The following is a 24,686-nucleotide window of genomic DNA, read 5'->3' on the forward strand; positions in this document are numbered from 1 at the left end:
ACATCCCGTTACACACACACACACACACACAGACACACACTTCAACCACCTCTACACTAGTCCAGGATATACGCCGGTATACGGCATATACCTACTTATTTTTCAGTCAGCATTGCGTATACCCACTTCTAAATCCCCCCTGATGCGCATCATTCAGTAATATCTGTGAGCCACCCTCCTCTGTCTCTAATTGGCTGGTACTCGCTGCTTTCACTGATTAGATTGGTTTTAGGCATGAGGACTGATGAGCCAATCAGAGGCAGAGTAGGGCGGGTCATGCACCTCGGTGCCAGTGAAAAAAAACAAAACAAAAAAAAAATCTGCAGGTGCCAGTGCCACTTGACTACGATAACGGCAGCAGACCAAACAACGTTGAAGTGTAACAGGCAGCTGAGCTTCAGACCCGTGTTCCTCCACCACAAACCCCGCCCATCGCTGACGTCACTGAGCACGAGCAACTCCTGATGTGTTCAGCGTATAATCTATGAAGAGGAAATATCATCCTCCAAGGTGGAAATCATAAGTATTTATGTTCAAAGTTGAAGAACATGTACTTTTATGACAGTGCACTTTTAAATTTATCTGATTGGTTTTGATGTTTGGAAGAGAATGATTTGTGTAGTAGTATTAGTAGAAGTATTTTATTTAAATAAATGTGCAAAAAATAACCGAAACACCATGTTTCCCTCATGATAAATACATTTTACATTCATCCAGGCGGCTTGTGTGACCAGTAGTAACTACAAACTGCTCCTAATCAAGTCATGATCATTTTATAATAGTGAGCAAGTTGAAATTAAGGATTTTTGGGTAAATTGAGTAGTCTTACATGTCAATGTTTCTAATAGGGCTTTTTTCATGGACTACTTGGTGAAAACTGAGAGTATACCCACTTTTTCAGGGACCACGACACCACTGTCTACACACGTGTGGTTTTCAGGGATACAGCTTCCGCTCGAAGTACGGACCAAATTTCCTCCCAACCTTTGAGGTTTTTCTGCCTCAAAAATGCGACGAAGTGACTTTGATCCTCCAGAAAGATGATGAAATGAGGGAAGTCGTCTGGGAACGTAAAGTTTCTCTGCCAGGTAACCGCTTTCAAAATCTCATTTCTGTTTGTCCACACTCAAACACAACCCAGCAGCTGTCAAACAAAACATCCAGTTTCTCTTTGTCCAGTTTTCCAAATAAAAACCTCAGTTTCTGATCCATCCAGACTAAAACACAACGTTGTAGTTTTTAATTCATGTTCGTTCATGCTAAGGTCTCAGTTTCTGTTTGGTCACACTAAAACACAACCCCCAGTTTTCAAAATAAACTACATCCCTTCACTTTCTGTTTATCAAAGCTAAAACACAATCCTGTTGTTTTCAAAATGAAAGTCTTGTTTTCTGTTTGTCCACACTGAAATGAAACCCTGCACTTTTCAACATAAAAAAGGTCTACTGCAAGCTGCAGCAAGGAACCTCAAACAGGGGAACATCTCAGATGAGAAGCTCCGCAGGTGATGAGTCGAGTTTATCAAATGCATGTCTTCACCCAATCTCGACCATGTTCTGGACGAACTCCGCGACTGTGATGTCATAAGTGATCCCGAGAGGGAGGAGGTCGCAGTTGAGAGAAGACGTGTCAAAGCACAGATGGTGGTGGACATGGTGCTGAAGAAGGGAGATGAAGCCTGCTCACATCTGATCGATCTTGTCCGTAGGGTGGACCCGTATCTCTCCAGAGAACTCAATCTATGAGGACCATTCGCTGTCTGACGCGCTCTCATTTCTCCTGGCCCAAAGTGTGAGGAGTATATTGTTCTTCTTCAGATTTGTCACTCCGGCAGTTTGCCCCGCCCCCTCCTCTGCCGGCCTGCCGGCCCTGATTACACACACCTGCTGACAATCAAGCCATGTGGACTTTAAAAACTCTCTGCTCCCCTGTTCCAGTGCCAGTGTGTTTTTCGCCCATGCCTGATCACCCCAGCTCCTCGTCACAGCCACAGATGCCACAAGTTTTTGATCCTCTTTGTGAGCGACGCTTTCTTTTTGTAAGTTTTCTTAGCATAGCCTGTAAGCTAATACCTTAGTTTAGATTTATAGCCCCTTTTGTTTTCCTCCTTGGGAGAGATTTTCTGTTTGTTCATTTTCACAGCCTTTTAGGAACTCCAATCACTAGGATTGTGACTTACGTTTTATTAGTTAGACTGAGTAGATCCAATCATTTAGATTGCGTTTTGTTTTTGACCTTGTTCTTAGTTAGATAAAGATCGCCAATCAGTAGGATTGTGCTTTGAGTTTGTTTTCGTTTTTGAAGTGCTTAGAGCCGTTTGGAGAGTTTTCTGTTTAAGTGTTACATGATAATCATAGTCTGAGTTTGTTTCCTCTTCGGAGTGATTTTTTGTTTCCGCGTTTATAGTTCTGCAACGTTTCTTTTGAAGAGCATTGCGCTCCCCATTGGTTATAGTTTTTCATAGCCACGCTTTGTTTTCCCTCAGTAAAGAGCATCTGCCTTGTGCCTTGTTTAAGAGTGCCAATAAAGACAATTAAAAGGCCTCTGCGTCTGAGTCCTCGCTGATCCGTCTTGTCAAGATTATTGTTTTTCTCTGCTGATGCTTGCATTTTTGAGGGGCTGAACATGCATAAAGAAACCTTGAAAGTTGGGAAGGAGGTCAGGTTTTTTAAAAAAAAATGGCAAAGTGGCATCGGTGGCTCGGACCCACAATGAAGGGAAAAGTGTCCTTAGATTGGGACGAAACCAGTGGCGAACCGTGAGTACTACATCTGGGCCTTTACTTCAGCCATCATTGCCGAGAAAATAAATAATCGCGGAAAAAAAGCAACAGTATGATGAATTGAAAGCGTTAAACAACTGCAATTCTTTAACGATGACAAGGATGACAAATAGACCATAACATCAGTAACATTCCCCGCAACAAGATACATTCTCAACATTAACTTCATAAAACTGGAGACCATTAAGGCTATATAGTTGAAATTAAATAAACATAGAAATGCCTTCATGTCAAAGTCAGTGGTCATTTCAGCACCACCCATACTGAACAGCTCCTGACCGGCTCTCAAGTGCTGGTGCTGAGGGAGCGCAGCGCTGTCCGTGGTCCTTATCGCTCCCCCTTTTTCCCCTTCTCAATACAACAGCAAAATTAAACACAACACATTGCTGTGTGTGTCTGTTTGAAAGCGAGAGAGAGAGTGTGTGTGCGCGCGTGCGTGCGTGCGAGAGAGTGCATGTGATCCAACACGCTAAATTACAACTTTTAAAAAAAAATGAAAACCACAGAAAACATGATCCTACTTCACAACTAAATGGTTTCAACACACTTAGAATCATCATCTATCTAACATAAAGTGGTCATAGGCGTCTATAAATCTTTATAATCTATATTTTTAATTCAAGTAGTGTCATATTTGAAAAAACCTTTCCTAAAGGCCATAAAAAGGCCGGAAGAAACGTTGTTTCCCAGAGTGACGTCACAGCTGCGTACGAGCACACGAAGCGCGGTCATGTGGCGTCTCGGGAACGGCGCTGTCAAAGAATCGTATGACATGGAAACTTTATGAGAGATGTGAATAAATGAAGGAAGTAAGGGGTTTGTGTTTACATTAAAAAACTAATAATAAAAAATACGACTATGCAGGTTTTAGAATTAGAGTGGAAGATAAACAGTAGTAGTAGTTTAATATTTTCTGATCGTTATATTAATATAATATCAATGTAAGAATGATATTAATACATTAAACACTACAGTCACTGTGTTACTTCCGTCATGCCTTTGGCTCGTCCACGTAGTCGAGAGGCATTATGGGAGTAACTTATTGTAAGTCGCTTTGGATAAAAGCGTCTGCTAAATGACATGTAATGTAATGTAAAGTAATACTACTGCCCACGCTCTCGTACTTGTAAATAGACCCGGAAAACTCCATGGATGTACTTCCATGGAAACTCTTATACTCCCTTGGGAGCAGTAAAAGTGAAAGTGTTCAGTGACTTTGCTTCAGTAGCCATTTTCACTGCGGAGCACAACGACAGAAAAGTAAGTGTTGACACGTTTATGACGATAATACGTGATTATATATAATTACTGTTAGAGTCTGTGTTTTTGTGTGTTTTCACGTTTCTTTACTGCCCTCTTGTATTCGTGTTTGTGTCAAGTACGGAGCCTCAAGTTTAGTGAAGTTTGTGAAACATATTCACAGATTCGACAGCTTTTTAAACGACACGTTGTCCAAACGCACGCGAGACGCGTTTTGAATCATAGTGACGTAAAAGACAAAAAACAAACGGGCTCATTTTCATCAGAAACAGCCCGGGAAACGACGTGCAGTCCCTCAGTGACTCCGCTGCGCAGGTGCCCTCTACAAAACTTATTTTTTTTAAATATTCACCGACGAGACCCTTATATAGCGTCACCTCACATGTTTTCTTTGGGCTATACTACACCACTCAGTGTGAAATAATTTTATATAATTTTTGTTATCATTTATGAGGAATAATTGTCAAAAACCTGTGTAGGTCTAAAATGGCGACTGAAAAAAAGTCAGAGTGAGTGAACCTGTCTCTAGAAGGCTGTGAGGACTAAATGTAAATGTCATGCAAACCCATCTTTGTGAGGACATTTTGTCTCAGTTTTTTTAATTTTTATTTTCAGGACGTGTGCACGTACAATAATCATTTAAATAAAATGAAAAGTTGGGTGCGCCAGATTTAGTGTTTCCACTTAGCTCGACTCATTACATTACATTACATGTCATTTAGCAGACGCTTTTATCCAAAGCGACTTACAATGGAATCAAGTACAATTAGTCTTTGGTACACAAGGTAGGGTCTTAACCACTGAGCCACTCCACCCCCACTCCTGACGTCATAACCAGGGAAAATGTGTGATGTCGTCAGACTGAGGTGCACTGATTGCACAAGAATCAAACCGAACAACGCAGTGGAGTGGTGTTTTCAGCAACAACACTGCTGAAAGCCAGAGATTGTGAGCGGCGAGCCGAGTGCAAGCCTTTATTCGGCACAAGCTTGGGTCGGGTGGTTGTGTGATTCTCATTACTTCCACCTGGGTTTTCATCACCATCCATTTTGTATTTATTTCTCCTTAGCACACACTTTCTCCTCTGTTCTGTGCTGCACTCACTCAGCGCTGCTGCTTGTAAACGCTCAACTGCAGACGGCTTCCGCCTCCACTGAATCACGTGACGTAAAGGCACTTCATATGTTGAGAGAGAAGGCAGCGTTGCCGCTAGACAATACCAAGACCAGAGGGGATCAAGACCAAGACAAGATCAAGACCACATAAAAGTGGTCCAGAGACATACAACTCTAGTTGCCAATGTCGTGAGACCAAGACAGACCAAGTCTAGACCAAGAGTCTGACGGCTCTGAAAGCGTTTTGCATCACGTGCATCTGCGCAATATCATAGCCCATGATTTCCGAAAATATACTATGTCAACTAGTGAGAACTGTTGAAGAATATTTTGATTATTTGGCATCAAATAGTGCATGTCCTCGCACAGAGCAAAACTGAACATAGGAGCTCAGCTTTGTGGCTGAGACACAAATAGACTGCTGCTGTTGTTGCGGGCAAGTGCGCCTGCAGTTATAAGACGACTAAAACATTGAAATATGCCAATTCTGATATGTTTATATACTCAAAACGGACGGGGCAACATAAAGCAGACAAGTTAGCTTACTATTTTTATATGATATGTCATGTTTGTAGTCGAGCTGTGATTTGCAAACTGTTGCTGGCAGACTTTGCATTCAACTTTTTTCCCACCATCTATTTTTGTAAAATGCTGCCACACTGCAGATGTCTTTGACATGGATGTTAGAGGAGGACTGACTGTAGCCTAAAATGAAAACCTCAAAATTAAGTAAAACCACCAGACATACTTTAATCTATCTGCCTCCCTCTGGAAACACCCCCATTTGCACTTGATACATTCCTCCAGATTAAATCAAATTAACCATAGACTGTATGAAATTAACACGGCAAAAAGTCGACCAATCAGAATTTGAGACAAATCGGAACATATCCACTCATAAATTGACCAGTCGACTGGGACTTTACAGCCCTACATACAACTCTAGTTGCCGCTGCGGTGAGAAACTCAGAGAGAAAAAAAATGATTATTTATTTGCGCTGCTCATGGAATAAAAAGCAGATGAATCGTTGTCATTTAGAAATTAGATCACGTGTAGTAGTGAATTGAGTACAGTGTCACTGTACAAGTACATTCTTGCCCAGAACGAGAGTTCACACGTACAGTCAGTGGTGTTGGAACAACATCATCAGTGATGTGGATTATAACCTTCTTTGTGTTTACAGAGGTCAGAACCAGAACCAGAGACAGAGGACTGAGTCTCTGGGACCCAGCGTTCTCTGTGAAGAGTGACCAGTCTGTGGATACACCTGTAATCTTCAGTCATGAACCTGGAGCCTCAGAGAGAAAGTAAGAGACAGTTTGTCCTGTGAAGAAGTCAGAATCATAAAGACTGACACAGAGATGTAACAAAATATCATCACAGTTATTCCACAATGATTCAGTCTTTCGGAATGAAGTTATTACAGTGAAACTTACTCTAGTTTTTCATTTGACAACAACAATGTCACAGGAAAACACGACATTGTCAGTTGTTGTTTTTTACCAAAATTGTGCAGCCATTGATTTTAAACTTTTTAACTTTTGTAGTGGCCGTTTATATCACAGTCCAAGTTCCTACGGCCACTTATTTTGCAGTGGTTTTGTTTCTGACTCGTGTCCGATTATTATTTTTTGAGAAACCCAATGTTACTCACAAGTATTCCACAGGAGGCAGGTAAACGTTTACGTCGATTTATTTGAAGACAAAAACCAAGAAAACAAAGGTCTGGTCCAGTACCAGAATATTGCAGTCCAAATTACAACCCTTGCCTGCTTACTTATTCAGTTTTATATGCACAAACGCACGGTCAAAAACTTATATACATCCACACGTGCAAAATCCTCCATATCCTCACATTACTGCCCACGTGACCAAACTACCTTAAAACCTCCCCTAACTGTCGTAAAGCTCAAATATAACATGCTTTTATCCAACACAAATCAGTTTCACACTCACCATAAACTTGAATATATTAACAATGTATTACACATACTACACTACATATACTAAACTTAACGCTACAAAATTAATTTGAGTGGCTCTCACAACTTTGATTAAAGTTTTTTTAGATTTTCTGTAGCTGATGAAAGTAATCATCAGCTGCTCAGGTTCTTTCTTCAGTCTGACTTTGTCTCTTGTCTTTCAGCAGATGTTGGTCTGCAGGAGGTTCTAGATGAACATAAGATCAGTCTGAGGAGGAGATTTGAACATGTGACTGAAGGAACTGATGGAAGGGGAAGTAGAACCCTCCTGAACAGGGTCTTCACTGAGCTCTACATCACAGAAGGACAGCGTAAAGTGGTCAGTACTCAAGGGACAACCTCCAAGAAGGAGATCATCCAAGACACTCCCATCAAGTGCTGCGACATCTTTAAAGCCTTACCTGACCAGCAGGGGCGCATCAGAGTCGTCCTGACCAACGGCGTCGCTGGTGTTGGAAAAACCTTCTCGGTGCAGAAGTTCACTCTGGACTGGGCTGAGGGTTTGGAAAACCAGGATGTGAATCTGCTGATTGTGCTTCCGTTCAGGGAGCTGAACCTGATCAGAGACCAGCAGCACAGTCTTCTCACGCTGCTCCATGTTTTCTATCCAACATTACAGAAGGTCAGTGCAGAGAAGCTCGCTGTCTGTAAACCTTTGTTCATCTTTGATGGCCTGGATGAAAGCAGACTCTCACTGGACTTCAACAGCAGGACGCTGGTTTCTGACGTCACACAGAAGTCGTCAGTCAGCGTGCTACTGACCAACCTCATCCAGGGGAATCTGCTTCCCTCGGCTCTCATCTGGATAACTTCCCCACCTGCAGCAGCCAATCAGATTCCTCCTACATGTGTTGACAGGGTAACAGAAGTACGAGGCTTCACTGACGACCAGAAGGACGAGTACTTCAGGAAGACATCCAGAGATGAAGATCTGTCCAGCAGAATCATCTCACACATCAAGACGTCCAGGAGCCTCCACATCATGTGTCAAATCCCAGTCTTCTGCTGGATCAGTGCTACAGTTCTAGAGCACATGTTGACCACAGATCAGAGAGGAGAGCTGCCCAAGACCCTGACAGACCTGTACTCGCACTTCCTGCTGGTTCAGACAAAGAGGAAGAAGAACAAGTACGATAAAGAGATGAGTCCACAGGATCTGATGGAGCCTGACAGGGAAGTTCTTCTGAAGTTGGCGAGGCTGGCCTTTGAACAGCTGCAGAAAGGAGACCTCATGTTCTACCAAGAAGACCTGGAGCGGTGTGGTCTTAGTGTGTTAGAGGCCTCGGTGTACTCAGAGATCTTCAGAAGAGAGAGTGTGATCTTCCAGAAATCAGTCTACTGCTTTGTTCATCTGAGCGTTCAGGAGTTTCTGGCTGCAGTCTACATCTTCCACTGTTTCACCAAAAGGAAGACAGAGGTACTGCAGGACTTCTTCAGGAAAAAAGATGGTGGTGGTGGTTACACTTCTCTGAATTTGTTCCTGAAAGAAGCCATGAAGATGTCATTTGAAAGTGAAAATGGTCACCTGGACCTGTTTGTTCGCTTCCTTCATGGACTCTCTCTGGATTCCAACCAGAGACTCTTAAGAGGGCTGCTGGGTCAGACTCAGAACAGTCCGAAAATCATCCAGAGAATCATCAAGAACCTGAAGGAGATGAAAACAAACAGCATCTCACCTGACAGAAGCATCAACCTCTTCCACTGTCTGACAGAAATGAACGACCAATCAGTGCATCAGGAGATCCAAGAGTTCATGAAGTCAAAGGACAGAGGACAGAGACTCTCTGAGATCCACTGCTCGGCTCTGGCCTACATGCTGCAGATGTCTGAGGAGGTTCTGGATGAGTTGGACGTAAACAAGTACAACACAACAAAGGAGGGAAAACACAGATTGATTCCTGCTGTGAGGAACTGCAGGAAGGCTGTGTAAGTTCAGACATGATCAATAACATCCTCAATCAGTTCAATCCATGGTTTGGTTTATCAAATATAGTCGATATTGAATTCTCATTCTTCTCACTTTGTGAGTCAGCAGTGTTGTTTTTCTGCACATGTTTTAAATGATCAAAGTGCAGATTTATCAGCTGGTTGTGATTCTTGCTTTGAACTGAATGAAAACACTTGTTGTCTTTATTTTGTCATTTACTGTGGATGTTTCATTTTTTCACTTTCACTTCATGTGACTTTGATTCTTTTTGGTTTCACCTAAACCTGATAAGACTCCACTGATGACGTCTACACGGGTCAATCCAGTACGTGTTCAGATCCAGAGAAGTCTGCTGACGTTACATTAAGACACAAGAGTAGTCGAGGGAAGATGTTGATGAACATGTCAACATGTGTGTTGTTTTTCACCTTTTGATATTTTTCTATAATCACTGGATTATTGTGAACTCTGAGAGACTCAGTGTGAAGTTGTGGTGTCAGCTTTAAACACATGATCAAACACTGACTGGTTTCAAACAGCAACTTCTTCTTTATTCAGGTTGAGTGGCTGCAGATTGTCAGAGATCAGCTGTTCTTCTCTGGCCTCAGTTCTGAAGTCCAACTCCTCCCACCTGAGAGAACTGGACCTGAGTGGGAACTATAATCTGCAGGAATCAGGAGTGAAGCTGCTGTGTTCTGGACTGGAGAGTCCACATTGTAGACTGGAGACTCTGAAGTGAGTTCAGTGACTGAAGCTACTGTTGTGGTTTTAAACTTTCATTTATCAACATTGAACTCATTTTATTCACTGATTAATGAATGAAACACACACACACACAGACAGTCTCTCTCTCTCTCTTTCTCTCTCTCTCTATCTCTATCTCTCTCTCTCACTCACTCACACACACACACTCTCACACACACAGTCATTGTCTAAAGTCTCATGTTTTATTCTTTATTCAGGTTGAGTAACTGCAGTTTGTCAGAGATCAGCTGTTCTTCTCTGACCTCAGTTCTGAAGTCCAACTCCTCCCACCTGAGAGAACTGGACCTGAGTGGGAACCATCTGCAGGATTCAGGAGTGAAGCTGCTGTGTTCTGGACTGGAGAGTCCACGTTGTAGACTGGAGACTCTGAAGTGAGTTCAGTGACTGAAGCTGCTGCCGTTTTAAACTTTCATTTTATTAACATTGAACTCATTTGATTCACTTATGAATTAATGAATGACACACACACACACACACACACAGTCGTTGTCTAAAGTCTCATGTTTGATTCTTTATTCAGGTTGGGTGGGTGCAGTTTGTCAGAGATCAGCTGTTCTTCTCTAGTCTCAGTTCTGAAGTCCAACTCCTCCCACCTGAGAGAACTGGACCTGAGTGGGAACCGTCTGCAAGATTCAGGAGTGAAGCTGCTGTGTTCTGGACTGGAGAGTCCACGTTGTAGACTGGAGACTCTGAAGTGAGTTCAGTGACTGAAGCTGCTGCCGTTTTAAACTTTCATTTTATTAACATTGAACTCATTTGATTCACTGATGAATTAATGAATGAAACACACACACACACACAGTCGTTGTCTAAAGTCTCATGTTTTATTCTTTATTCAGGTTGGGTTACTGCAGTTTGTCAGAGATCAGCTGTTCTTCTCTGGCCTCAGTTCTGAAGTCCAACTCCTCTCACCTGAGAGAACTGGACCTGAGTGGGAACCATCTGCAAGATTCAGGAGTGAAGCTGCTGTGTTCTGGACTGGAGAGTCCACATTGTAGACTGGAGACTCTGAAGTAAGTTCCGTGACTGAAGCTGCTGTTGTTTTAAACTTTCATTTTCTTAACGTTGAACTCATTTGATTCACTGATGAATGAATGAATGAATGAATGAAACACACACACACACACACACACACACATACAGTTTCTCTCTCTCACACACACACACACACACACACACACACACACACACACACACACGCACAGTCATTGTCTAAAGTCTCATGTTTTATTCTTCATTCAGCTTGAGTGGCTGCAGTTTGTCAGAGATCAGCTGTTCTTCTCTGGCCTCAGTTCTGAAGTCCAACTCTTCCCACCTGAGAGAACTGGACCTTGATAAGAACCCTCTGCAGGATTCAGGGGTGAAGCTGCTGTGTTCTGGACTGGATAGTCCACATTGTAGACTGGAGACTCTGAAGTTAGTTCAGTGACTGAAACTGATGTGACACATTAGACACACACACACACACACACACACACAGAGTCGTCTAAAGTCTCATGTTTTATTCTTTATTCAGGTTGAGTTACTGCAGATTGTCACAGATCAGCTGTTCTTCTATGGCCTCAGTTTTGAAGTCCAACTCCCACCTGAGAGAAGTGGACCTGAGTGGGAACCCTCTGCAGGATTCAGGAGTGAAGCTGCTGTGTTCTGGACTGGATAGTCCACATTGTAGACTGGAGACTCTGAAGTGAGTTCAGTGACTGAAGCTGATTTGACCCCTTAAACACACACACAGAGTCGTCTAAAGTCTCATGTTTTATTCTTTATTCAGGTTGCGTTACTGCAGATTGTCAGAGATCAGCTGTTCTTCTATGGCCTCAGTTTTGAAGTCCAACTCCCACCTGAGAGAACTGGACCTGAGTGAGAACCCTCTGCAGGATTCAGGAGTGAAGCTGCTGTGTTCTGGACTGAAGAGTCCACATTGTAGACTGGAGACTCTGAAGTGAGTTCAGTGACTGAAGCTGATTTGACACATTAGACACACACACAGAGTCGTCTAAAGTCTCATGTTTTATTCTTTATTCAGGTTGCGTTACTGCAGATTGTCAGAGATCAGCTGTTCTTCTATGGCCTCAGTTTTGAAGTCCAACTCCCACCTGAGAGAACTGGACCTGAGTGGGAACCCTCTGCAGGATTCAGGAGTGAAGCTGCCATGTTCTGTACTGGATAGTCAACATTGTAGACTGGAGACTCTAGAGTGAGTTTAGTGACTGAAGCTGCTGTTGTTGTTTTAAACTTTCATTTTTTAACATTGAACTCATTTGATTCACTGATGAATGAATGAAACGTGCACACACACACACACACAGTCGTTGTCTAAAGTCTCATGTTTTATTCTTTATTCAGGTTGAGGGGTTGCAGTTTGTCAGAGATCAGCCATTCTTCTCTGGCCATAGATCCCATCGCCTTCGAACAGGGAGGACTGGACTGTAGCTCGGAGAATTGGATGAGTTCAGGAGTGAGTCCAGATGACAGACTGAAGATTCAGAGGTCAGTAGAGTGTTCGAGTGTCCACTTTGATCAGTGTAGTAATCACAGTGTCAGAGCAAAGATCCAGTGCTTCCTCAGTGAAGCTGTCAGAGCGGAATAATGACAGGCTTCATGATTGGACACAAAGACACAGAGAGGCAACAGTCGACCAATCAGCTGGTGGTGATCATGTAATCACAGACTAGAGCTGACCTCCTCACATGATGGCGGTCCGTCAACTGTTTGACAACACTGAAGTTCAGTTCAGTTCGTTCAGTTTGTGAAGTTTGCCACCAGAGGGGATAGTACGTTGGACCATGTTTACTCCAACATAAAACATGCATACAAAGCTACTCCCCTCCCCCACCTGGCTGGATCTGACCACCTCTGCATGTCCCTCACCCCCACTTACACCCCCCTGCTGAGGAAGACAAAGCCTCAAACAAAGACAATAAAAACTTGGCCAGAGGGAGCCCTCTCTCAACTACAGGACTGCTTCTCCACCACTCTATGGGATTTATTCTCAAGCCACAACCTCCAGGAGTACACAGACACTGTACTCTGCTACATAAAAAACTGTATTGACACTGTCACCTTCAACAAAAGGGTCAGGGTTTTTCCAAATCAAAAACCCTGGATGAACAGCAAAGTGCAGTCCCCCTAAAAAAGCCGAAACGCCGCCTTCAAGTCAGGGGATAGGGCCCTGTACAGCGTTGCCAGGTCAGACCTGAAGAGAGGAATCAGGGAGGCCAAGGCGGCATATAAGAGGAAAATTGAGGACCATTTCGCTGTGAAGGATCCCAGAAGAATGTGGCAGGGAATAAATCACATAACAAACTATAGAAGCAGTAACCAGGCGACTGCTAGGACTGATGCCTCGCTGGCAGAGGAACTAAACAGCTTCTTTTCCCGCTTTGAGACAGACAGGCCCTCAGCAGCCTTAGCAGCCACAGCACTCCCACCCCTCCCCAGCACTGGCATGATGACACTTCAGGAGTATGAAGTGAGACATGTGCTGAGGACTGTGAACCCCAGGAAGGCGGCTGGCCCCGATGGAATACCCGGCAAGGTACTCAAAGCTTGTGCCGACCAACTGACTGGAGTCTTCACAAACATATTCAACCTGTCCCTGGCGCAGGCCATCATCCCACCCTGCCTCAAAACTTCCACATTAATTCCCGTTCACAAGAAGACAGCAGTGCACAGCCTCAACGACTACAGACCTGTTGCACTTACGCCTGTAGTCATGAAGTGCTTTGAGAGGCTGGTCTCCCAGCACATCAGGGCCTGTCTGTCTCCCACATTAGACCCACACCAGTTTGCCTACAGGGCAAACCGATCCACGGAGGACGCTATCACTATAGCGCTCCACGCCACGCTGAGTCACCTGGAGCACTGGGGGAGCTATGTCAGAATGCTCTTCCTGGACTTCAACTCAGCCTTCAACCACATCCTACCGGAGATCCTGGTGCAGAAGCTCTCACAGAAGCTCTCACACCTGGGTCTCTCCAACCTTTGGATTAAGGACTTCCTGTCAGATCGTCCTCAGTCAGTCAGACTTGGTCCACACCTCTCCAGCACCATCACACTCAGCACCGGCTCCCCACAAGGATGTGTATTGAGCCCCCTCCTCTTTACTCTCTACACACACGACTGCTCCCCGACCCATCTCTCAAACAGCATCATAAAGTTTGCGGATGATACCACCGTAGTCGGGCTCATTTCAGATGGTGACGAGTCTGAATACAGAGATGAGGTCAACAGACTAACAGCGTGGTGTTCAGTTAATAACCTCAAACTGAACACCACTAAAACAAAAGAAATAATACTGGACTTCAGAAAGGGCAGAGCGGCCCCGACCCCACTGCACATAAATGGGGACTTAGTGGAAAGAGTCCACTCCATCAGGTTTCTGGGCGTGCAGATATCTGACGACCTCTCCTGGACTGTCAGGCAGGCGGTACAGATCCCACAGAACCAGGACTAACAGGCTCAGGGATAGCTTCTTTCCCAGAGCCATCACAGAACTAAATAAATAAACGAAAGCAAAAACATTCATAGGGAAACACCACTGGAAAGTGCAATAATCTGATGCTTCAGTCACTTTGTTTACACAAATACAGGACAATCACTTCTCTCTTTTAAAGTGCCTTCTTTTTTCTGTTTTTACACCGGTCTTGCTGCTATATTTTGTTATCTTAAGTTCATTTATACATAGTCATAGTTTCTGAAAAAAAATGTAAACAACATTTCTCATTCTTATTTTATTGTTAATATTTCTATTTTCTCTTTTAAAATTGTTATTTATATATTTGTATTTTGCACCAAGGGAGTGGCACCCAAATTTCGTTGTCCACAAAATAACGACAATAAAGGCTATTCTATTCTATTCTAAGACAGTCCATATTGACACTAGCTGTGTGTATTTTGCGTCATCATCGTCCTGCTGCAGAATATACAGTGTCTATCATAAGTATTCACCCCCTTGGATGTTTTACCATTTTATTGCTTTCATTAATAGATCATGGTCATTAAAATCTGGATTTTTTCACACAAAAATGTATTGGACAAAACTCTTTAATGTCAAAGTGAAAAAAGATTTCTAAAAAGTAATGTCAATGAAAATATATAAGGGAATATAATTGTTTGCATAATTATTCCCCCCCTTTTTAATTTAATGGTCTAATTCAATAGAGGTCCATCCATTTGGTACCAATAGTCTCACAATTAGTGAAATGAAGATCACCTGAGTGGCGTGGGTGTGTCTCAAGTGATTGAGGTATAAAACACCTATGTCTGAAGGGTGAGAGACTGGTTGATCAGTATTCCTGGCGACCATTACACCATGAAGACAGAAGAACACTCCAAGCAACTCAGGGAAAGGGTTATTGAAAAGTACAATTCAGGGAATGGATACCAAAAAATTTCAAAGGCATTGAACATCCCCCGGAGTTCAGTGAAATCAATTATCAAAGAAATGGAAGGAATATGGCACATGTGTGAATCTGCCTAGATCAGGCTGCCCTCGTAAACTGAGTGACCGTGCAAGTAGGAGACTAGTGAGAGAAGCCACCAAGACCCCTATGACTACTCTGAAGGAGTTACAAGCCTGAGCTGCTGAGATGGGAGAGACTGTGCATATAGCAACTGCTGCCCGGTTTCTTCACCGGTCAAAGCTTTATGGGAGAGTGGCACTGTTGAAGAAAATTCATATTAGATCTCGACTAGAGTTCACCAAAAGGCATGTGGAAGACTCCATAGTCAAGTGGAAGAAGATTCTTTTGGCCATCAAACAAGACATTATGTTTGGTGGAAACCAAGCACTGCACATCACCAAAAACACACCATCCCCACTGTGAAGCATGGTGGTGTTAGTATCATGCTGTGGGGATGTTTCTCAGCAGCCGGCCCTGGAAGGCTTCTAAAGATGGAGGGCAGAATGAATGCTGCAAAATACACTGAAATCCTGGGGGACAATCTTATTCAGTCTGCAAGAGAACTAGATCAACACAATGATCCAAAGCATACTGCAAAAGCTACACAGGAATGGTTTAAAAAGAACCAGGTAACTGTTCTGGAGCGGCCGAGTCAAAGCCCAGACCTCAATCCTATAGAGAATTTGTGGCTGGACTTGAAAATGGCTGTTCATGCCCGATACCCCCGCAACCTGACAGCTTGAGCAGTTTTGCAAAGAAGAATGGAGCAAAATTGCAGTGTGCAGATGTACAAGACTGATTGAGACTTATCCACAAAGACTCAGAGCTGTTACTGCAGACAAAGGTGCATCTACTAAATACTGACTTGAAGGGGGTGAATAACTATGCAAACAATTATTTTTCTTTATATAATTTTGTTTCATTAACATTACTTTATAGAAATCTGTTTTCACTTTGACATTAACAACTTTTTTCCAATTAATTTGTGTGAAAAAAAAAACAATTTTATTGACCATGATTGATTTATTAAAGCAATAAAAGGGTAAAACATCCAAGGGGGTGAATACTTATGATAGGCACTGTATTTGGGCCAATCATGCGCCTCCCTGATGGTCCTGCATGATGTATTTTTCAGAATTAAGGACAGACACCATTAATTCTGATCAAATCCAAACTCCATCTGCAGAAATGCAGTGGAGGAACCTCCACTGTTGCCTGCACACAGTCATTATTGTACTGTCCAAAAAAACACTGCCTTCATTCATTCCTACTAGTAAAATGGTACGTCTGGGTGGAGCCAGTGGACAGTCAGCTGATCATCCTCTGAATTTACAGGAATTCAGTTTCTGGGGCTCATTTAAACACCATCACTGCTTTCCTGATGTCATCACATTGATGTAGAGTTTGGGTTTTTCCTGGACTTGTGTGGTGTGCAGATCAGCTGGTTACCACAGCAACGCCATTGTTTTCCACCTGCTTTATAACTGTGATGTTTGCCCCCACAGAGTTCACAAAGTGATGGAAGAACTTACTGTAGACGACACATGTGAGTGCTTTCTACTACATTTCCCAGAAATGTTCAGTCCCAGCAGCGGTTGTAATTCCATGTCAAGTGAGCTGTTCAAGATGGCTGTTCCATTTATTTTTGTGGTGCAGTCCACACAATGAAACACCAACATAATGTGTATCAGCTGAACTAGATTGGGTCACACGATAGTGCAGATGTGTTAGCGCTGTTGCTTTTGCAGCAAGAAGACCTGAAGAGGTCTGCGACCCTAACCCTTCTCCAGGTTCTCCGGTTTCCTCCTGCAGTCCAAAAACATGATTTGGGGATTAGACAAAACACTGTGACTAGGGATGTTAAGATTACTTGATTTCGCAATTAATCGCGATATATTAATTGTAATGTTTCCTCAATACCATCAGAAAAGATTATGCCGGAAGCCCGAAACCATACAGGTAGTTCAAGATTCAAGATTCAAGAAGTTTATTGCCATGTCACATAAGTGATAGGAATGTGTCTTGGTTTTGCTCTCAGACAGACACAATACAGTACATAAATTAACCACCACAAACACCACAACAAAAATTAAGTAACAGGAGGAAGGGAGGAAATACGAGTAATATGTTTGACCATGTGCGGGATAAGTACCGGCTCTGTACAGCAGAGTAAAGGTAAACGCACAATAACTGGATTAAATTACATTAATGTTCAACTAACGTAACATTGAATTGGTAGGAAATTAAATGTTAGCACGTCATGCAATTAATTGTGTGCGAGACATGTTTCAGCGCAACGTGACGAGTTAAACGGCTTTCACGTAATGTTACGTTATGCGTCATGTCATTTTTATGTCATTAAATCATTTAAACATTTCCCCTGGTGGATTAATATTTGTTCCTATATCATAGTTTAGTGTATTTGCTACATTATTTTGTTATGTTGACATCAAAAGATATAAATAAAAGAAACTTTCAGACCTATAAGCAGCGTTATTGTGATTTTACACATTCATAGTGTTGTGAAATCAATTAACGCATAATAATCGTGATAATCGTAATATTGTGATTAATTCTCTGACAATAATCGGACCAAGGAACATCCCTAACTGTGACCCCGCCTTTCTCCTTATGTTAGCTGGTTGTGACAGCAGCTCAGGATAAAGAGGTAGAAGATGGGTGGACGGGATCAGATTACAAATTAACCTGATTAACCTCCCACTGTGGAAATTTAATTGCACGTCATTCAGGTGTTATTTAATCGTCACTTGGACTTCCAAGCCAAATGGAACATGCAATAAATGGGTGTGAGCTTTTTGTTGAGCTGGCTTGTTCTTTGACTCGCGAGCCACAATAACCAAAATTTTTGCATTCAATCAGGTGACTCTGAAGACCAACTGGACCCAAGCACAGCAGACTCAGCGCTGGATGAGTCAAAGGAGTCCGACCTGACGAAGGTGAGAGGAAGTAATCCTGTGTCTAACCTGATTGGCATAGCCTAAGCCTTGATTCCACACGGCGCCAGCTACGTCAACTACGTAAATTGTGTCATATCGCATGAAAGTTTTGTGTGAGACTGTCACATGACACCCATGACTTATGTGATGTTTGTTCTGACTCTCAGCCTCCATCAATCTTCACACCTGAGCTGCAGACTGAATGTACCAAAATCACTTACAGGTAATCACATGACAAACTTCACTGGGCGGAGCTTATAACGTTGTCATATACGTGACTGAATGAATGTTTGAGAAAACATTTTTTTCACACGTGAACGATAAGGGGTTTTTATTATGTTCTTCAGGTTCAGGTGTCCTGGTCCAGGTGTGTTCCAGTGCACTCTGACTGGACTGGTGTTTGTTGTGGATCAGGAGGCGGGGCTGCTCTACAGGATCGTCCGATGGGACGAGCGCATATTCCAATTAGCTGCTGGCAAGATGGCTGCAGGGCTGCTGTTCGATATCCAGTGTCCTGAGGGTGGCCTCAGTGAGCTCCACCTGCCTCACTCTGTGAGCAAGGAAGGTAAAGTGTCGCTGCTCCCGAGGAAATGGTGGCGTATGAAATTTACTGAACTCGGATGCTAAGAGCCAGATGGTGTGAAGTTTAACAAAGTCTGTGCTTTTTCAGCGCTACGACCCGACCTGCTGTCTGTCAGCTCTGACGGAATGTACACGATGGAGCCACTGAAGGTCAACGACACTCACGTGATCGTGAAGCTCCCTCATCTGACCCCCTTCGGCGTGATCTACAACTTCTTCATCCGCTCCTTCACCATAAACGGCCAAGTTCTGCTTTTCCTCCGACCGCCGAACACTCGATTTCGAATTCTTGACATCGTTCTGCTGCAGGATAGCATCCCGTTAGCAGAGGTAAAGTGCTCAGGGCTTTTGACACGTACTCGGTGCAGACTGTGCTGTGAACGCCCCCTGCTGCTGAGAACCTGCCTGGGACACAGAGGCTCACTCTCAGTGGTAAAAACATGGCTGCCACAACCAGAATTTTTAACCACTTCATGAACAACTCCGCTGATAAACTCTACATCAGTTTAAGTCTACTGTTAGGGTTTCCCTTAGATCCTTCAGAAGTGGACTATGGACTTTGGTGTGAAAGAGAAATCTGTAATTATCATATTTTTATATCTTTGTTGGAAAAGGTAAAATCTCAACAATGTGGAGCAGAATTTATCAACATCTCAGGTGAGTGTCCGCTGATCCATGGTCAGAGTTACAGTGTCCACAGTGACTGCAAGGAGGCCTTCATTCAGCCTTCAGTGAGTCCACACACGCACAGACACTTCAGCCACCTCTACACAGACACACACACACACACACACACACTTCAACCCCCTCTACACACGTGTGGTTTTCAGGAATACAGCTTCCGCTTGAAGTACGGACCAAATTTCCTCCCAACCTTTGAGGTTTTACTGCCTCAAGAATGCGACGAAGTAACTTTGATCCTCCAGAAAGATGATGAAATGAGGGAAGTCGTCTGGGAACGTAAAGTTTCTCTGCCAGGTAACTGCCTTCAAAATCTTATTTCTGTTTGTCCACACTCAAACACAACCCAGCAGCTGTCAAACAAACCATCCAGTTTCTCTTTGTCCAGTTTTCCAAATAAAAACCTCAGTTTCTGATCCATCCAGACTAAAACACAACGTTGTAGTTATTAATTCATGTTCGTTCATGCTAAGGTCTCAGTTTCTGTTTGGTCACACTAAAACACAACCCCCAGTTTTCAAAATAAACTACATCCCTTCACTTTCTGTTTACCAAAGCTAAAACACAACCCTGTTTTCAAAATGAAAGTCTTGTTTTCGGTTTGTCCACACTGAAATGAAACCCTGCACTTTTCAACATAAAACAGGTCAACTGCAAGCTGCAGCAAGGAACCTCGAACAGGGCAAGGTCTCAGAGGAGAAGCTCCACGGGTGTCGAGTCGAGTTTATCGATCGCATGTCTTCACCCAATCTCGACCATGTTCTGGACGAACTCTACAGTTGTGGTGTCATAAGTAATCACGAGAGGGAGGAGGTCGCAGGCGAGAAAATACGTGAAAAAGCACGGAAGATGGTGGACATAGTGCTGAAGAAGGGAGATGAAGCCTGCTCACATCTGATCGATCTTGTCCGTAGGGTGGACCCGTGTCTCTCCAGAAAACTCAATCTATGAGGACCATTCGCTGTATGACACACTCTCAAATCTCCTGGCACAAAGTGTGAGGAGCATATTGTTCTACTTCAGATTATTGTTTTTCTCTGCTGATTCTTGCATTTTTGAGGGGGTGAACATGCAGAAAGAAACTCTTGAAAGTTGGGAAGGAGGTCAGGTGTTTAAAAAAAATGCCAAAGTGGCATCAGTGGCTCGGACCCACAATGAAGGGAAAAGTGTCCTTAGATTGGGACGAAACTCAGTGCCGTTAATGTTCTGTGATGTTTTCTAATTCCCACTAACACCACTAACCTTAAAATAAAAATCCACAAAAACGGGCGAAAAAAACCCAAAACCACAAAAGTTTTAAATGCAGCAGCGTCTGCATGTTTTTTCTGTGGGTTGAACACTAGACGGTGGAGTCTACAAATCAGACAAGTCTTTTTTTTTTTTTAAGGCCAAATTAAATCATTTATTCTGTTAAAATATTTTAATACATTTTGTTTCAAACTTTTTTGTGTTTGACGTCTCGTCTGTAACAAATCACACTGATAAAAATGTGTGATGCTCGTTAATGACTGATTTATTTTTATTAAAAAAACCCAATCACATCCAAAGTGCTTTTGTCAGGATTTGAATCCGTGTTTGTTATTAATAACAACTCAGACTAATAAAGATGAGAGCAGCTCATACTTTGTTTGTCTTTGGTTTATTTGTCGTCTTGAAATAAAGCCTCTTATGTACTTAAGGCTCTTGGCTGCCATTTTGTTTCTACAGCAGCTTAAACCGACGTGCAAATCGCATTCCTTACGTAGACTACAGCGATCCATTTTTTCCGCACACATAAACCTGAGGCAAACCCCCTCAAAGAAGAACGAGGGAGAGTGGAGAGAGTCATGAAAGCGCGTTTACATCCTTTCTGGTACGTGAAAGCCACTGTAGTTCCTGGAAGTGCTTTATCGCAGCATAATATGTGACTAATTCCTACACGCTGAACCTCGTGAGCTAATTTACCGCCTCTCTTCTTTTTTAATAAAAAAGGAAGCATCTGATTACTTGTATCCTGTGGTTGGACCTAAAAATCAAAAAGAAAAAAACCCGCCACACACTTCTTCAGCATGTGACAATATAAAGCTGGCAACCCCTACGACTGTGCTATAGTTTTCATTTGATCGTGTAAAGAGATGAAGGAGAACTGACGCATGTGCCAAATTTAAAGCCTTGCTGTCAATACAAAAAGTGGAGCAGCAGCTTTGTCCTTGAAGAATGAAATTAAAATTGAAAGGCAGAAATCATCAGGGCTGCGCTGGCAGCAGCCCCCGCTGCCTCCCTCTCCGTTTAGGGGGGTAGACAGCTGGTGAGTGTTAGCAGCATGCCAGTCCTCAGCACAAGACAATAGGAAACCTCCACAGATCTTATCTATGGTTTCCGTGCGGTGGAGTGACATGTTTTAGCAGTGTGTGTGCCTGTGTTTAATTCAGTGAAGTGAGTGGAAAGAGAGAGACAGAAGGAAGAGAAGAGGGAGATGTGGAGGAGGTGGAGGTGAAATGGAGAGGGAAGCAAAGCAGACAAAGACAAAGAGGATGAGAGGGAATGAGGTAGGAAGAGGAAGGAGAGGCAGAGAAAAAGAAAACAGAGACGCGGCTTGGAGATTTGTGAAGGGATGGAAAGAGGATGAGAGTTGGAGGGAGGAATGAGAGAGAAAGATTGGGATTTCTTAGTCTTTTAAGTTGGCCTCATCTGGCTCATTCACCGAGGCAGAGTGCTTCGGTTTCCATGGTGATACAGTGCGCTTGGGAGAGACAGAGAGAGATGTTTATCCTCCAGTAAAACATGTCTCTTAAAAGAGAGAGCCCACAAGCAACATGGAGCAACACACACACACACACACACACACACACACATTCTCTCACAACGTTCACAACGACACTCATAGACGTAATGCATTCACTAACCATCTCAACTAAACACCTAGCCAAAATTCAAATCTTATTCCTAAACTTAACCAGTTCCTCAGAAATTAGGTTCTGCCTCGTTAGGAGCAGGTTTTTGTCTCCATGAGGACTACTGGTCCTTACTAGGGTGGTGTTTATGCTCGATCCTTAAGAGGCCACAAATACAAGCCCACACACACACACAAATCTTAGTCCTCAACTTAACCAGTTCCTCAGAAATGAGGTTCTGCCTCAATAAGAGCAGGTTTTTGTCTCCATGAGGACTACTGGTCCTTACTAGGGTGGTGTTTATGCTCGGTCCTTAAGAGGCCACAAATACAAGCCCACACACACGTATTCAGACACAGAGAACAATCTCATTGCAGTTGATCTCTAATCAGCTTTCTCAGTGATACAGTTCTCATGCCACATTGTTCACGCTGCTCCACTGATCAGCAGCTTTCTTATTAGAGAATCATTAGAGTGGTTGGTGCATTAAAATGACAGAGACCAGCATGTCCTCATCACCATAACCACTCATAGATTGTTTCCACTCTTTGTGCGAAACTAAATTAGACAGTTAATGATAACAGACAGACTCAGACAAAGAATAAAGACGGGCTCTGTCAGAGAAGCACATTCAGTAATGATACAATGCGTATCCTTATCATGGATCTAATGCAGGGGTCACAAACTCATGTGATTATCAAGATCAAGTTTCCCCTGAAGAAAGTTTTGTGTATGAGCCACAATTCAGGTTTAGCAACATCCCGTTTTTCTCGTAAAATCTTGTCCCATGAGACTCGAATTTCCATATTTTTGGAACAGTGATCTCGACAGAAGATAAAGGCAGCTGATGAAGTCTGTCCATACCTTCTCCGCCATTTTGCCTGAAGTAAACTGGTCATGTGACCAGTTTAAAAAAAAGTTTGAAAAAAGTGTTTCCATTACACTTTTGCGATAAACCTTTATATCGACCCATCGCAACGACCTCATCATACGTTAAAAAAATTGCAATATTTGAGAGCTTCTTTGAAATGTACTGTAGGTGTTTCCATTCCATTGCGATATTTAGGTTTTTCCAACCCATCTATCTGTTGTTGCAAGGCCTACAGACACCAGAAGAGGTGAATATTTCAACACCAAAAAAACATAAAACGTGTTGTTGTATAGTTTTAGACAAAAATTACAGTAATTACAAAACTAGCATTAAACCATCATATCACGGCCACCCGAGAAACACTAACTCACCATCACATTACAGCCAAAAGAGAAAAACAAGCAGTCTTAAGGGACATGATTGCAGTCCCTGAGCAGACTGATGGCACTTTTGCATCCAAAGCCCAGTATCAACAGATGGAGGAAACACAAGAAAAAGGCAGCGAGCAGAAACTCTACTGAGACCAGACTCAGTCAGCATCCTCAACTCCACATAGGCCTGCCAGGTTTTATTCTTAAAATAAAGTTTGAAGGATTTTTTTCATAGATATCGGGGTATTCCCTCTTAGCAAACACACACGTGAAAAAAGACACATACAAAAAGTATATTTTAACGCTGAATCTCGATAGGTAGACAACACAGGCAGGTACAGAACCAAAAACACAAGGGGTGGAATTCAAACATTAATCCACATTAAAATAATCCCCCATATTATTTCAGTTTACTAGATATTTAAGATATTTAATATGTTCTCTATAATATGCCATGCACAGAACTATTATATTTAAATGCCTATAAGAAAGTATAATTAATTTGTAATTATGTGCGACAGAAAAAGGGCAACAAATATAAATACAAGACGATATACATACCATAACCAAGGTAACAATATTAAAAGTGAGTCTACAATATCCTGTATAAATGAATAAATATGACACATACAGTATGTTTATATTATAATGTATGACCTGCGCAAAAAAAAGAGAAGCTTGAAACAATTACAGTACATCACAGTGAGAGAAACAGACATGGACAAGAATAGCAAGCAGTTATAAAACAGAGTAACAGCTTTGTCCTCCCGAAAATTTTTTGATTAGAAATTGAAAAGTGAGAAAACTAAGAGGATGGAGATTTTTTATAAATAAAAGAGCATGTTTGGAAGACATTACTGTCACAAACAGTCAGAAGCTGAGGTCTCTGCAATAATGGAAAAACAACCTAATATCACTAACTTATTTTGTAAAATACAGTGCTCATATGAACTTCTAGGCTGTATATTTTGACCTCAAACTGGATTTTAATGTTCAAGTACATATTTTTGGATACACATATTGACAACCCTAACTCCTCACACCTTTTAAAATTTGACCCGTAACCCCCTTGAGGTTTTTGCTTCAATAAAAATAATTTAAAATTTCTTTTAGT

General features: G+C 42.6%; 1 protein-coding gene across 1 annotated transcript; it reads left to right on the top strand.

The window, feature by feature from the left end:
- Positions 1–3,929: 3,929 nt before the first annotated feature.
- LOC131466060 (NACHT, LRR and PYD domains-containing protein 12-like) lies at positions 3,930–21,077 on the top strand. The gene is made up of 19 exons (XM_058639129.1): positions 3,930–4,042; positions 6,342–6,465; positions 7,305–9,066; positions 9,626–9,802; positions 10,030–10,203; positions 10,353–10,526; positions 10,672–10,845; positions 11,075–11,248; positions 11,349–11,519; positions 11,604–11,774; positions 11,859–12,029; positions 12,179–12,322; positions 16,743–16,783; positions 18,118–18,194; positions 18,362–18,417; positions 18,542–18,759; positions 18,865–19,106; positions 19,391–19,754; positions 20,104–21,077. Exons 2-19 carry the CDS (start codon positions 6,441–6,443, stop codon positions 20,406–20,408), a joined length of 4,620 nt encoding a protein of 1,539 aa, XP_058495112.1. The 5' UTR covers positions 3,930–4,042; positions 6,342–6,440; the 3' UTR covers positions 20,409–21,077.
- The last annotated feature ends 3,609 nt before the right edge of the window (positions 21,078–24,686 follow it).

Source organism: Solea solea, chromosome 9, assembly GCF_958295425.1.
Source record: "Solea solea chromosome 9, fSolSol10.1, whole genome shotgun sequence".
In the NCBI taxonomy this organism is placed as follows: Eukaryota; Metazoa; Chordata; class Actinopteri; order Pleuronectiformes; family Soleidae; genus Solea; species Solea solea.

Excerpts from the sequence above, each read along its gene's own strand:
- LOC131466060 (XM_058639129.1), top strand. The coding sequence starts at position 6,441 with ATGAACCTGGAGCCTCAGAGAGAAA. Across the intron at positions 11,775-11,858 it reads TGTAGACTGGAGACTCTGAA|GTTGCGTTACTGCAGATTGT; the intron begins GTGAGTTCAGTG and ends TTCTTTATTCAG. Across the intron at positions 18,195-18,361 it reads AGGAGTCCGACCTGACGAAG|CCTCCATCAATCTTCACACC; the intron begins GTGAGAGGAAGT and ends TCTGACTCTCAG.